At 39.0% G+C, this 16,561-nt stretch overlaps 1 protein-coding gene across 1 annotated transcript in view; it reads right to left on the bottom strand.

The window, feature by feature from the left end:
* Nucleotides 1-16,561, bottom strand: part of DNER (delta/notch like EGF repeat containing) — a 278,177-nt gene that overhangs the window by 27,300 nt on the left and 234,316 nt on the right. Inside the window, 3 exon segments of the mRNA XM_030576257.1 lie at nucleotides 860-937; nucleotides 940-972; nucleotides 5,499-5,621. Of these exon segments, the coding sequence (XP_030432117.1) occupies nucleotides 860-937; nucleotides 940-972; nucleotides 5,499-5,621 (234 nt within the window).

Genomic DNA, 16,561 nt, shown 5'->3' with positions numbered 1-16,561 from the left:
CCTATTTACATTTTGAGTCCTAATAGTTTTTAATCCATTTAATGTATGTCATATTAATTTTACAGCATACTTAGTTTTTTAATCAAAATGTTGTGCGGTTATAAGTCAAATGACTACCCTTATTGGCATCATAAGGGGAATATAAAATATAAACTCAATATAGAATGAAGTACTTTTCCCTTAAAAAACATGCTATTCTGACAACTAAAGCTAGTAATAACTAATGTTAAAGATGTGCCCCTGCGTTGGTACCAGTATCAGGGGGTAGCCATGTTAGTCTGTACCCACAAAAACAACGAGGAGTCCGGTGGCACTTTAAAGACTAACAGATTTTTTTTTGTAGTGAGCAACTTTCCCTCTCCTGGCATTGACACCTCCTCATCATTATTGGGAGTGGATACATCCACCCTGATTGAATTGGTCCTATCAGCACTGGCTCTCCACTTGTAAGGTAATTCCCTTCTCTTCATGTGTCAGTATAACAATGCCTGCATCTGTAATTTTCACTCCATGCATCTGAAGAAGTGGGTTCTTTACCCACGAAAGCTTATGCCCAAATAAATTTGTTAGTCTTTAAGGTACCACCGGACTCCCCATTGTTTTTGTATTGGTACAATAATTCCAAAGCAGTACTGCATTAAAAACTTAGTTTCAGCTGTACTTACTATATTTCCTAGAAGTACATGCAAGATACTACTGCTACATCATTTTCTATCCTCCAAAATGTCCCTTTTAACTTGTTCATTATACGAAAGAATATGGAGATACACAGATTCAGATGCTATATACTTGACATTTGCCTTCTTTCGGACACTGGGATTAACAATTCTACTTTTTGTGTAATTTGCAAATTACTTGCCTGTAAATCCAGGTGCACAGATACATGTAGCATTTAGACCTTCACTGTCACAAGTTGCCACCATTTGACAGCTGATGTAACACAAGGATCTTTGTATAATTCACAGTGCCGTCCTAGGAATGATAAATTAGTGTTATTAACATTATTTGTTACTTATGGTTAGTCAGAAATCAGAATGTGAGCTGTCTGCCATATGGAATGAGGGCAATGATTGTTCTTCTCTCAGACACCAGTGTAAATCACAAGTAAGACAACTGTAAAGCCAATGCAAGATCAGATTCAGATCGTATGTTTTATAGTGATTTGGTCTTAAAGCATAGGACTCTCCTTCTCATCAAGGCTATGTCACCTCTTCAAGCATAGCGGGCCAGGTTCCTGTTCTTGGACAATGGCTGCAGTGGAGTTCTATGTCTATACAACGGTGTGATAAAGAAGCAGGTTGGCCAGCTGTTGAATATTTTTCAATGAAAATAACAGCCTACTATCTTCAGTAACAGTTCCAATTAATATGAAACTTAAAATTATAATATGTACACATTATTAAGCCTATTTTCTCCTTTTCCAGTAGGCTCAGATGGCACTATGGTTTTGTCATGGCACTAGAAATAGAAATCAACTTATTCAAACATATAGGTTAACATGATATGATTTTATTTGACTGGCAAGCCCCATCCCTCTTTCTTTGATCTCCTGCCTCAGAACTTGATCTGTGTGAACTCAGTGGTTTCACTCTGCCAACAGTTTGTGAGACCTTATCGGGCACCAAGGCAGGAAAGGATGGTAGATTCCCAACGGGATTGAGGAGAAAGGTCAGGTGCCACAATAGTATCATATATTATATCGTATCAGCTCTGAAAACACTACCACGCAAGTAGACTCACTGAGCTCAATGGGGCTGTTTTCATTCATAAAGTTACTCATTTTCCTAAGTGTTTACAGAGTCCTACAGGTGCAATGATATAAACTTGTTCAGGGTAAATTTAGGCATGCATTGGTGGTTGTTCTATGTAAAAACTGAGTAGTGTATTTCAAGGCTGACCTTTGATCTGTTGGTTGCTTTTGCTTGCATAATTCATCCCCTTTACTTTGTGATCCACTATATATATACAATAGTTTATGCTGAAATGCTGAATACTCCATGCAGCCATAAGGGTACAACTTCACTGATCCTACTGTGGGGTCAAAATCTAAATGACTAATTTTAAGTAACTATAATTAATTTATTTCTGTGGGTAATTTTGTGAGCTATGCTCATAGATTTTTGTTGGTATTGCCTTTCATTGTCCCGAAGATTATGTGCTTTACAAATGCACCACCAACTTGAAATCTAATCAGTTAACAAAACAACAAAATAAATAATTATTTGTTTCAGATACTACATCTTCATCTGAATCTCCCTGCCAGTACAGTACTGTGGTTTTATAGGCACATTTCTCCCTTTTTTCTTTCTTCTTGGTTGCACAAAGAAAAAGGTAAAACAGATTGAACATACAAAGGAAAACCACGATACTGAAAGTCCTGTGAAATGCAAAAAATAAACTGGAAAAATTAGAAGAGCAATTACACCTAGTCTCTTTCAGTTATTTGCACGTTTTCATCTTATGTTTCACTTGTAAGAGTAGAAGGCAAAAATATTGAGAGAGAAATTTTAAGTTAATGATGTCCCTTTAACATCAGCTCCATATCAACAGATTGTGCCACACTTTGCTAACTACGATTATATGTATGGTAACATTATATTTCTCAGATATAATAGCCTCAACAAGACACAAATTTATTTCACTTAGGATATTTGTCAGGAATTACAGTCAATGTTAGATTTGAACTCTCTGGGATCAGCTATTTTATGAAAGGATATTAAGAAATTTACTAAATTACAAACCATTCCCATTCACTACAACATGCCTAAAATGAATTTAAGGAAAACACTTTAGCCTTCTGTCCATTCATGATAAATATTACACGTTTCCCGTTTCAATAATGATATGGCTGAAGTGAAATTAATCTAAAAGAACTACTTTGATTAGATGCAATGTATACAGAGAAAGTGTTTTGTGAAATTTCTGTCAGTTATTTTCTTATTTGTATTACTACTATGTATTTATGGAAATGATATATCAAATGGTTGTTTTCACCTGATATGCTACTAAAATGATGGCTATATCAGGAGTACAGGTATCTTTATAGTATTTTTATAATCCCAGCAATGAATAGCTTCAGATTCAGTGAGTTTTTTCATGGGTACAAGAGACTGACTTGCTGGAGAAGTGTGGGAAGAGAGAGTAACTTGGAGGGAGGTGAGTAACTGGTTCGGAAGTTAGCTAATGGTTATTAGCTACATTAGACTGGTGAGGGATGTGGAAGCATGAGGATGGAACAAGGCACTAAGAGAACTGAAGAGGATTGGTGGGAAAAGTTGGGATGGAGCCTTCTGGGAAAGAAAAAAACAATACGAAATCATAGACACGTAGGGCTGGAAGGGACTTTGAGAAGTCATCAAGTCCAGCTCCCTGTGCTGTGGCAGAACCAAGTAAACCTAGACAATCCCCAACATGTGTTTGTCCAACCTGTTTTTAAAAATGTCCAACGATGGGGATTCCACAACCTCCCTTAGAAGCCTATTCCACAGCTTAACTACCCTTATAGAAACATGACACATTTAACCTCCATCACTTCTATGCTTATATCTGTTCCCCTATCTCTAGTCTGTGTATTTTTTTTATCTATTCAGATGGTAATTTCTTCAATTATGGACCTCTCTTATGTTTTATGTCTTTGGGTGGTGTAATATAAATTATAAATATTCTGCAGGCCTGAATGAAAATGAGAATGAGAGGGATTTACATAATTTAGCTGGTAATGCATTTGTTTTATGCATACACTTAGTCTTGTTTTACAATGTCCTTTTCAGCTTGTGCTTTATCCCTGCCCATTCAAACAGTATTCCTTATGTCAGAATACTTGGCAAAATTCTGTAAGTCAGTTATGAGCTCTTTTATGGCCATCTGACCAGAGAATAGCACATTTCAACATCAGTGTATTATGTTAACCAGCACAGAGAAGGAGGCTATCACATTATTTTGTTCCAATCAGACTTTTACATAGACTCCAAATCAGACAAAAGTCTCAGAAATTTACAAACAAAGCATTTAGTGTTGCCTGACAATTCTCCCTTGTACCCAAGAGTCTCCCTAGAAATTAATGAGCAAATATTTTTAGTGTCCATCTTACGGTCCCAGTTGTGCAAACACTTAGGCGTTTGAATAATTTGACTCTTTTGAGTAGTCCTATTAAAATAAATGAGTCTGATTCTCTACTGCTCTGCACTTTGTAGAGTCACGTACAACAGTGCAAAGTAGGTGTGAAATGTTACCAAACCAGGTAATAGTAATGTTCTATACCCACTTTACAGTGGTGTAGGTGACTACACAAAGTGCAAGGCAATGGAGAATCAGGCCCAATGGAACTACTCAAAGTAGAAAGCACAATGTCTTATAAAAAGTGTTTATAGGACTGAGCCCCATGCTGGCATTTCAATCAAATGCACAAAATTAACTTCCTATAATTTTAGGGGTTAAAACTTTGGATTTTTTTTTTTTGGCGAGATACACTTGTTGTATTGACAGTTTAACATGAAGTCTAAGTCAAAAAGACCACTATTCCCATTGTCACTGAAAAACTGATGGTTAATTCCTCATACATGGCCACGGGAATAATGTATTCTTCATCCAGTGGTGAAGAACAGAGCACACACCAATATGAAACATATACTTAGCCTCAAGCAGCAGCTGACTGAGCTTCAGTCAAAAGAGATAAGGATTTTTTGCTTGTTTGAGGAGATGTTTTATGTTCCTTAAAACACTGTTCTTGCTCTCTCTCTGCGTGCATGTTTGTGTGTGTGTAAAAACAAAACATATATGGTTTACTCTTTTTTACTGAAAACAAAATAAATCTATTCTTAAAATATTCTGGATGAACAAAATGTAAACAATTTTTTCTATATATTTTACAAAATTCGTAGGAAATGTTATATGAAAGCAGAATCTGTTGAATCAGGTATGGCATTGATTTCAGTCAATATGGAGGAGTGTTCACTGAATTACCATTACTTGTGAATTTTATGATTTGCAAATAAACTTCCAGATAACTGGTTACATTTTATTTTTTCACTGCAGACAGTTTTAAATAGGTTTTTGTTTCTGTGTTTTTAACTCATTACACTAGAGAAAATCCAACAGAAATCTGGAAAGTCCTCCAGGTAATGGTTCCCAGTAATAATCAATTACAAACTATATCTAACAGCCTCTTAAAAAACTATCACTTTAACTCACATCTTTAACGGAACAGAATAATCTAGTATGCCTACAAAGTAACGACCTGAACAAGGAAATCCTTACACAAGTTAATTTTGTTCATATGAGTAATACCATTGACTTCAGTGGATCTACTTATGTAAGTAAGAATTAAGCACTTGAGTAAGGGTTGACAGGACCTACTTTAAATTAATTTTCCTACCTTATTTCAGTGGCACACCACATCTTAACTCCTCATTTCATAATTTTGTTATCCTGAAAGAAAGCATTAAAAAGCATGTGGAGTAAGTGATACTTATACAACAAGAGGCAAAAACATATTTTACCTTCATATTCAGCAAGGCATACACATTCATAGCTATTGACAAGGTCTCTGCAGGTGGCAGCATTCTGGCAGGGTGCAGAAAGGCATTCATTATATTCCTCTTCACAATAAAGGCCATGGTAACCTAAAGCACATGTGGGAGAAAATTGAATAAGCTATGAAATGCTTCCTGATAAAAGGTAACAATTTAGCTATCTTGGATTGTGGGTGGATGGTCATTAATTGAAAAGGTATTGTGTCTTTAAGGCCACAGGCTATCTATTACACAAATAAAATGTATAAAAAGGGTAGTGAGTCTGATAGATGGAACGCTGTAAATTTATTATATCGACAACATTTCCTAGACTACAAAGACAGATGACCAAGACCATTACTGAGACTCTGAAGAAAATGTGTTTTATTGTAGCAGTGAAATAATCCAATAAATACACAGTCGCCAATTTTCATGATTAGCTTTGCCCTGCAGCTATTTCACTGGCTTGGAGTGATGAGGATCATGTAATACTACAGTTAGCATTTATGCTGCATCATCTTATTCTTAACACTGGGCAAATTCAAAGCGCTGCACAAACATCTAACAATTCAATTTTCACAGTACTTATGGGAGGCAGGCAAGTATTATAGCCTGATTCTGCACACAGAGCAAATGGAAGCATAGAAAGGCTATGCAACTTGCTAGTGGCACAACAGGATGAGAAATCATGAGTTATGTAATCCACTTGACCATCCAGCATTCTGCATGGTCTAGTGGATCATGTCATCATCTGTCTTAATACCGTAACTCCTCACTTAACGTTGTAGTTATGTTCCTGAAAAATGTGACTTTAAGCAAAACAATTTTAAGTGCATGCAATTTCCCCATAAGAATTAATGTAAATGAGGGACTTAGGTTCCAGGGAATTTTTGTCACACACACACACACACACACACACCCACACACACACACACACACCACACACACCACACACACACACACACACACACACACACACCACACACACACACACACAAAGTTTTAAACAAACAATTTAATACTGGTACACAATGATAATGATTGTGAAGCTTGGTTGAGGTGGAGGAGTCAGAGGGTGGGATATTTCCCAGGGAATGCCTTATGGCTAAATGATGAACTAGCAATTCGCTGAGCCCTCAAGAATTAACTGACACATTCTACAAGGGAGCACGAATGGAGGAAGAGGAGACAGCATCGCAGACAGAGACACACACCATGTGTGTGCGAGAGAAAGATGCACATTTCCCCTTTAAGTACACTGCCTTGTTAATTAAATCAGCTTGCTGAGAGTGCAGCTGCTGCCTGGAAGCTCCCTCCATCCTGAGCCCTGTCATGTGTCCCCCCTGCACTATGGAAGATGGGGTAGGTGGGGTGCAGGAGCGAGGACAGGGGGATACTCCGACATTAGCCCCCTCTCTTGCTCCCCCTGCACAGCAAGCAGGAGTCTTGGGGAGCAGCTCCAAGGCAGAGGGCAGGAGCAGCACATGGCAGTGGGGGGAGGGACAGCTGCAATTGCTAGTCTGCTGGGCAGCTGCTGCACAGGGAACTTAGGGGAGTGGGGAGTGACAGGGAGCTCTGATAGGGGGACTGCCGGTGCACTCTGTTTCCAAGTCCCCACCACCTAGCTGCAATGGGCTGCTCTACCTGCAAGCAGTGAACAAAGCAGGCGGCTGCCAAACAATGTTAGAAGGGAGCACTGCACAGCTATAAACTAGCATGTTCCCTAATTGATCAGCAACGAAACAAAGTTAACCGGGACGACTTTAAGTGAGGAGTTACTGTAGTAGTTGAAATGTCTATTTCAACATACTGCATTAGGTCAAAGCAGCATTTTTTCATATCAGGTAACAAGATAAATAAGACCTTTAGTGTAGTTTGGGGTAGTGTGGAGATTGACTAGCCATAATACAGAGTCACAAGAGTTTTGCTTTATAAGACTGATTACAAAAGCGTTAACACAGCTTCCTCCCTGACCACTATATATTTTCTTCTGGATCTATGTACATAATTCATAATATGATTTGTATACAAAGAACAGAAGAGTATACATTGTACCTTCTGTTTCTTGATTCTCCTGGCCAATTTACTGCAGTAGCTCTCAGCTTTTCCAGACTACTGTACCCCTTGCAGGAGTCTAGTTTGTCTTGTGTACCCCAAGTTTCACCTCACTTAAAAACTACTTGCTTACAAAATCAGACATACAAAGTGTCACAGCACACTATTGTTAGAAAATTGCTTCTTTTTTATTACTATGTATTATGAAATAAATCAGTTGGAATACAAAAACTGTACTTACATTTCAGTGTATAATATATAGAGCAATATAAACAAGTCGTTGTCTGTATGAAATTTTAGTTTGTACTGACTCAGTTAGTGCTTTTTATGCAGCCTGTTGTAAAACTAGGCAAATATGTAGATGAGTTGAAGTATCCCCTGGAAGATCTCTGCCTACTCCCAGGGGTCCATGTACCCCGGGCTGAGAACCAGTGCACTGCTGTATCCTATATTACTTATATAGAGCTACAAGAGTGTGCATAAGTCTATTCAATACAAAGAAAAACTCTTTCAATTATTTTTTAATTGGTTAAATTTCTTCTTTTTTGACTCATGGTATTTAGTCATTAAAGAAAAGTTCCCCCTTCCTCTCTTCCAGCTATGTCTTACAATCTGTATTTAAAATGTAGGGCCCTCCATCTTCAATATATTTTATTTATTAAACATATTCTACTTTTCTCCCAACTCAGTAGTCATATCTAATTTTATAACCAATTAAGACATATGCAAGATAGAACTGATATAGTCATCCTCCCATTGTTATTGATGTTTAATAAGCAAAAAGAATTATTTAAAGGCAGTGATAAGATGAAAATTTACATTTGTTCTCTCCCTATTAATCAAGCTTTAGGTCAGAAAAATTTAAATACCCCAGCTGTGTTTGACCTTTTACTGAATTGAAATGATATTCTTTACAATGAAAAAAGCAACAGCTAATTTACTGAACTCAAGTTGTTTTCTTTTTAGTACTATGTAATTATCTTGCTTTCCTACCTTTGGGGGAAAATATGGAGGGCGAATGATGGTGGGTTTTATTTTGTACAAGAGATTATACTGAAGATTTTTTGATTTCTTTGAAAGAGATAAAGAGTTCATTTTCTGTAACTGTCTCTTTCTTTCATAACATTCAAAATTCCTTTCGGAAACTAAGTCAAGTTGTAGAATGAACAGACTTTGGTATTTTCTTACCACATGCATTAAATCATTTGCTATGTTCTATGAAATGACTGATAAACTGAATACTAAGGACTCAACTGTCATTCTGCAACAAGTCCTGAGTAGAAGTAATGCATAGTTGTGCTTCCCCAGGAAAGCAGACCAAAGACCATCTTGAGACCTTGCTCCAGGAAGGAAGTAATCTGCTCCATCATGATACTTAGTGCCGATTACTTCCTCATCTGTACTGGCCAATGCATTAGATTGGTAGAGCCTTAGCTCCACCCAGTCCCTGCCCCTGCAAGCTCACCTGCATGGGAGGGAGAATAGAGGTCTTGCAGAGGTTGCTTTTCACCCTCTCAGACTGGTGATGAAGATAGCTTGTGCAGGGGATGAGGGAGCCTTCTGCCCTCCTGCTCTCTTGTGCAAGTGGGTAAAGTGGATCACACATGGGCCATAAAGGTTGTGATATTCTCAACACCATCAAAATTTAATGATCAGCCCTGAGCACCCAACTCTCCATTCTTGACTCAGATTTTTCCCTCAATAAAGAGTGCAGAATGGGCTTTGAGACTATGATAATGCTACTCTTTTTAGCCCATGTTCTCAAATATCGCAGTACACTATATTCTTCTTATGGACATCCACTTCCATATGGTTTTATTAGTATTATTAAGCACTGAATGTTCTCAACACTGTACACAACACCAGTGCAAAAAGTTCCTGTCCTGTAACAATAAACAAAATTATTTTAGAAACTTGTTTTGTCTATCTTTCCTACTGTTTTGCTGTTTAGCTGGCTGTGAAGAGTGTTTTCAAAACAAATTCAAAAACCTTGGCAGTTAGAATTTTGGCATTTCATTTTAATTTTGAAGTATTTGTTCAGATTTGAAAACAAAAATAGCCTGGTGAAATTTCATCAGTTTTGACTGGAAATTGGCTCATTCACTCAGACCTGATCAAATTTCAAATGCTCTTGAAATTTCATTCTGACGAAGACTAATTTTTACATAAAACATGTAATTACACATTTTGAAACTAAAATCATTGTTTCACAAAAGGCATGTAGAGTTGCATGGAAAAGCCATATACATAGTACTTAATACTACATATTATAAACACATCTTTTCTCCACAACCACTCTAATTTCGAATGTATTGCCTCTCTGAGGTATCACAGCATCTTTTCCATTGAGCTCCGATGTGTAACTGGATACAACACTATGAAAACTGTTTTGTCAATTGTAATACAGCACTGGGTGTCATAGGCACAGGAACTAGAGGTGCAGGGGTGCTGCAGCACTTCCAGGTTTTATGCGGGGCCGCTGGCCCTGCATCCAGGCCTCCATTCCCAGCCCAGGGTTTGGGTCCTGGCTGCTGGTCATGCTCCCCAGCCTCTAGCCCCTTGCCTGGGGCCCCACAACCATGCCTCTGCTCCCCAGCCCTCTGTCGGAGCTCTGGTCCTGCACACTGGCCCGTGCCGAGAACCCGCACTCAGTCCCCCACTCCCGGGGCCCCAGCTGATGGCCCCCCAGTCAGGGCTCTGCTACTAGCCCCATGCCTGCCTCCAGCCTTTGCTTCCTTAACCCCCAGAAAAGAACTGCTGCAACTACAGGAAATGTTGCACCTGCCCATACTGAAGCACTGAGACCAACCTGCCCTCAGCTACAAACCTGCAGGAGGAAAGGCAAAGAGTAGAAGAGAAACACCCCGAGCTATTACCAATGAAGTTGCTGCCCCCAGTTTCACTTTTCTCTTACTCTTTTTAAAAAAATGTTCTAATTATTATATAATGTCTATATTTTGATGACTTAGAGAATGTGTGTGTATGTGTGTGTCTTATATCCATGTCTATACATGTGGGATTATAATGTATGTGCTACCTGGGCACATTATTTTATGTATTATCCAGGGGTGAAATCCTGGTTCTACTAAGCTCAAAATTCAAACTCCCATTGACTTTAATAGGGTCAGGATTTCACACTAGCAGTTTGGCAACCCATCTTGGAATGATACCTAGTTTTCCCTAATATCTATATACATTATTTTCCAACTAGATTTCAAACTCCAAATTCTTATAATTTATATAATTTCTCCAAAAGCAGAGACAAGAAGAAGAATGGAGGTTCCTTAAATAAATTATTGGTAGAAACTCTCACTGCATGTAGAAGATTGACAGATATATAAGGACATCATCCATGGTACTACAAGCCTCACTGCAATCCCATCTTGCTGTTACAGCTCTAAAAGCTGTTCAACTAGCAGATAAGATTTTCTACAACTATCGAGCCAACTTATGTCAAAGTTTCATTGGAAATGCTACTTTCAGCTATCGTGGTTTATAAATCAAAAAGTTTTAATTCTTTTGCATTCAAAATAGACACTGCTACCCAATAAGATAATTCAGTTTGAAAATAGGCTTTAAAAGACTGGAAAAGGTCATTACAAATTGAAAAAAAAAAATAGCTTTGAATGAAGGGCTCGATCCAATGTTCTATGAAGTCAACAGAAAGGCTCCATTTGATTTCAGTAGACTGAATCAGGCCATAGATGAGCATAGATGAGTACTGTGATTATTGCATTTTCATCTCCTTTTGATACAAAGCATATAACACAGGTCGCATGTGTGTGTATGGTTTTGGGTGGAGAGAGAGAAGGAAATATTTCATTTAATAGGAAAATTCTTATATTCACTGGCATTTCTAGGGCTATTCAAGCTGGATGATAAAATTTTTTTTGGTCAGGGTTGAACTTGCAGCCTTAGTTTTGTCCACCTTAGTTTCTGTTCCCAGCAAAGCTAAGGGTATTCAAAAGTCCAAAACAATACATTTTCGTTGTCAGTAATGGCAGAACTATTGTTGGGCAAAAGTCAACATGGTTTCTGTAAAGGGAAGCACATCTTACTAATCTGTTAGAGTTTTTTTAAGGGGTCAACAAATATGTGGACAAGGGGGATCCAGTGGACACAGTGTACTTAGATTTCCAGAAAGCCTTTGACAAGGTCCCTCACCAAAGGCTCTTACGTAAATTAAGTTGTCATGGCATAAGAGGGAAGATCCGTTCATGCATTGAGAACTGGTTAAAAGACAGGGAACAAAGGGTAGGAATAAATGGTAACTTTTCAGAATGGAGAGGGGTAACTAGTGGTGTTCCCCAAGGGTCAGTCCTAGGACCAATCCTATTAAACTTACTCATAAATGATCTAGAGAAAGGGATAAAAAGTGAGGTGGCAAAGTTTGCAGATGATACTAAACTGCTCAAGATAGTTAAGACCAAAGCAGACTATGAAGAACTTCAAAAGATCTCACAAAACTAAGTGACTGGGCAACAAAATGGCAAATGAAATTTAATGTGGAAAAATGTAAAGTAATGCACATTGGAAAAAATAACCCCAACTATACATACAATATGATGGGGGTTAATTTAGCTACAACTAATCAGGAAAGAGATCTTGGAGTCATTGTGGATAGTTCTCTGAAGACGTCCAAGCAGTGTGCAGTATCAGTCAAAAAGCAAACAGGTTGTTAGGAATTACTAAAAAGGGATAGAGAATAAGATGGAGAATATCTTATTGCCCTTATATAAATCCATGGCATGCCCACATCTTGAATACTGCATACGTATGTGGTCTCCTCCTCTCAAAAAAGATATACTGCATTAGAAAAGGTTCAGAGAAGGGCAACTAAAATGATTAGGGGTTTGGAACGGGTCCCATATGAGGAGAGATTAAAGAGGCTAGGACTTTTCAGCTTGGAAAAGAGGAGGACTAAGGGGGATATAACAGAGGTATATAAAATCATGAGAAGTATGGAGAAAGGGAAAAAGGTAAAAGTTATGTTCCATAATATAAGAACTAGGGGCCACCAAATGAATTAATGGGCAGCAGGTTTAAAACAAATAAAGGAAGTTCTTCTTCACACAGCGTACAGTTAACCTGTGGAAGTCCTTGCCTGAGGAGGCTGTGAAGGCTAGGTCTCAAGTAGGGTTTAAAAGAGAACTAGATAAATCATGGAGGTTAAGTCCATTAATGGCTATTAGCCAGGATGGGTAAGAAATGGTTGTCCCTAGCCTCTGTTTGTCAGAGGGTGGAGATGGATGGCAGAAGAGAGATCACTTGATCATTACTTGTTAGGTTCACTCCCTCTGGGACATCTGGCATTGGCACTGTCGGCAGACAAGATACTGGGCTGGATGGACCTTTGGTCTGACCCAGTATGGCCGTTCTATGTAAGATTTTCTGACAACTCAGATTAGAAAGGCTTTGTGTAAGTCATTTGGACACTGGCTCTGATGCTCAACTTTCAGATTTATCACAGTTTCAATGGGCATGCATGCAGTTTAGTGTTTGTCTGTAAAGCCTGATGCAACTAAAATAACGTAAGTGCTTCCTGAAATATAGTCGCCAATCTTGCAATTGGATCCATGCAGGCAAGTCCTTGAAGCTATCTGGAGCTCCCATCTGGGACATATACTTAAGTTCTATATATAATTTAGAAATTGGGGATAAGTATGTATCATTATTTTACCTCTGAAATGAGAAAATCTTCTACAAAGCATCAAACTGCTTTTAAAAGTTAATTTACAGATTTACATTAATCTAATGTATCTTTAAAAAAAAGATCCCATCTCTTATAATTAAAATCTACTACAACAAACAAGCCATTAGATCAGTGGTTTTCAAATGTTTTGAGCTGAGCCTCCCCCCGCTTTGAGTTACAATTATTGGTTGTGCCCCTCCAACCAAATAAAAGAGGTGAGTCAGGTGGAGGTGGTGCTCCTTCTTTGAGCCTCACTGCACTAGGCCTGAAGGATGAGCTGCCTGGCATTGTCGCTCGCTGCCTCCCGCCCCTCCCCAAACATACCTCCATGCCCTAGGAGGAGCGCCCCATAGTTGAAAACCTCTGCATTAGATAACGTAAGATATCCCTATGTGTTCCAGTCTGAGATAATAATGACAGCCAGCATTAAAACCCCATCAATATTAAATGCTGGTTTGAGAGTGCTCTGCAGATTGTGCAGCTATGCAAGTGACATAGCTATCATTTGTCACTCTTCTATGCTGCACGCTGGCCAGAAACATGGAAACAAGCTGCCTACAAGGCAAAAAACAAAACATTTCACAGTCTTTGGGCTAAATGAAGCAGTTTTAAAATTCCTCTCGTGTAATTTCTGAGGCAGAAGTAACAGAGATGAAAACCAGCTGACAGTGTATGAGGTGGAAAAAGAGAGGGCAAAGGAAGGACAGCATCAAGGTTGCAGATGAGACCTAAACTCTGTGGTTTTTTTGCCTCTGCAATTAAGACATGATAATGCCTCCTAAGTACTTCAAAACCAGAATTGTTCTGAGATCAAATGTTAGAAAATTAAATGGAACTTATGGACTCTGAAGTTCTGAAAACAAGATTAAGTTTCAGATAAGCAACATAACATAAGGAAATAGGTATACAAGTTATGGCTATGAATGTATGCATGCATATATGAGTAGAATATTGTAATTGTAACTATGGTGCAACTACCAACATCACCTCACAGTAGAGTTGCCAACATTGTATTTTAAAAATAAGGGACTTACACCCTTGCCCCACCCCTCCTGCAGATGTCATTATTAGCATTAATAATAATAATAATAATAAGCAGTACTCACCTACATTCACCAAGGGGTATTTCTTCTTGTTTTTTGCAACACTCAGCAACTCCCAATCATATTGTGCAGAGATGAAAAAATAAGGGACTGTTGACAACCCTACCTCGCACCAGTGGGGGGAAGCAATCAAGCAGAGAGAGGCACCTCCCGGGTAAGCTGTTTACAGGAAACCAACTCCAAGCCCCAACCTTGCACAACCCAAGGAAAGATAATGATGGACCATTCAAGTTAATGAAAAAACACTGAAGCTGAAAGAAAACCCCAGCTTGGAAACCAAAAAGGAGAGAGTTTGCTCCACTCCATGAACCATGAATTATCATCGTCAGAGAAAAAGAGGAAAAAATGCAAACCTTGTTAAAAGAAAAGAGGGCATGAGGGTAAGGATTTCAATAAATTGAGAGTCAGCATCTAAGCAGGGTGCTGTCCATGAAACACTGGATCTCCTCTAGGACAGAGGGCATGCTAGAAACTGTTCAGAGGCAATAGGTCACTTGTGATGGAAAAGGGAATTTAGCTACCTTGGAAGTGCAAAGCCCGAGATAGCATCTTTATGTTTATTTTCTGCGTAACTGGTCTGGATTTGCCCTCCTTACTATTTCACCTTTGAATATCTGATTTTTCTATTAAACAATCTTTTGTTTATTTTTACCCCAAGCAGGTCTCTTCTGTGCAAACTGTGTGGTGTGTGTGTGCCAAAGTGAACTGATAACTGGCATCTGGTTTCACTCCTTTTGGGAGTGACAGACGAGAGGGGAAAAGTCAAGCGTCTGCTAGTTAAGAACTCGGGCAGATGGATATGGGGGGACTCAGGACTGAAAGGGGTGCTGAGGTTGCTCTGCAAGGGTAACTAGGGAAGCGGATACCAGAGGCGATACCTATGCTGCAAGCTGGCTACAGGCATCAGAGCTCTGAGCCATGGCAGCATAGCAAAAAGGCACACCAAGCTACAAAGCAGGGGTTACAGAACCCTTTACTGCTCTGGGTAATCCATGAAAAGTCACAGTATCTGAGACACATTATATGTATCCAACTGTATCCAGAGCCGTAGCAACAAAGAACGTGGCCCCCCCCCGAACATATGTCCAGGGCCCCTTACAATGCAGAAACTTGAATGCGGTATTTATTTTATACAATATACAGGGTTCATATTATGTATACATAGGCCTACAGTGAACATGTATTCCGTATTTACGCAAAGCGCTTCTTTCGAGCCTTGTTCTCCGCAAATTGGTTAATCAATGCGTCATATCCAGAGATCTGGCAATCTTGTTTTCAACTGAGATAACTGCAAGCGCAGAAAGCCTGTCATCTGTCATGTTTGAACGCAGGATATTCTTGATCAGTTTCATTCTGCTGAAGCTCCTTTCAGCACCAGCGACAGTAACTGGTGTGGTCAGAAGAATTCTGATGCAAATGCAAAGATTCGGATATATCTCCTGAAGGCTGTTCTTGTATATGTACGTTAAAAAATTGTTTGCCGTGACAAGTCCTCTCTCTTTCTCGATGACATAAATAAAACGATTCAATTCCATTATGAGTTCGTTGGCATTAATGTCTCCCATTTTCTTTAAACATTTTTGCTGTGATTCTCCAGTTCATTTTCTCTGTGACACTGCTTCAGGCTGTTAGCGTTGTACAGAAATCCAGACAATTTATACCACTCCACGAGTTGGTCAAATCGAGATGAAACAGAAGATATGGCCTGATCAGTGAGAACAAGAACGAACTGCGATTTGAATTTTTCTTCAGGAGAAAGGACGACTCGAATCATCAGCACATTCGTAATCAAACATTCTCTTCTTACGTCGCACCCTGGTTTCTGGAAACACCTGCTCAATACCCATATGCTCTGCTATTTCACGAGCATTTGTGACCAGAGAGTTATATCCTGTATTTCGATAGTCTTCCAAAAACTTCATTGTAGCACCGACTTCTGCCTGCAATACGTCAATGGACACATCTGGTGACTGAATTAATTTGCTGGTTTTATTGACGTGAAATAGTATATCGTACCACGTGTACACAGGCAGAACAAAAGGCCACATAGTAACATGGTCTAAAAGCGCACCGGCTTCTGTTGCTGTATTGCCATCTTTCTTTTCGAGCGCATATTCTCGCAAAGATGACAAAGAATTGCACAATTCTTCAAGGTGATAACGCAATGGCTTCACAGCATCAATTCTCGACTCCCAATGAGT

The sequence above is a fragment of the Gopherus evgoodei genome, chromosome 9 (assembly GCF_007399415.2).
Source record: "Gopherus evgoodei ecotype Sinaloan lineage chromosome 9, rGopEvg1_v1.p, whole genome shotgun sequence".
In the NCBI taxonomy this organism is placed as follows: Eukaryota; Metazoa; Chordata; order Testudines; family Testudinidae; genus Gopherus; species Gopherus evgoodei.
The sequence above is the reverse complement of the archived record's forward strand: the minus strand, read 5'-3'. Positions and strand labels throughout refer to the sequence as shown.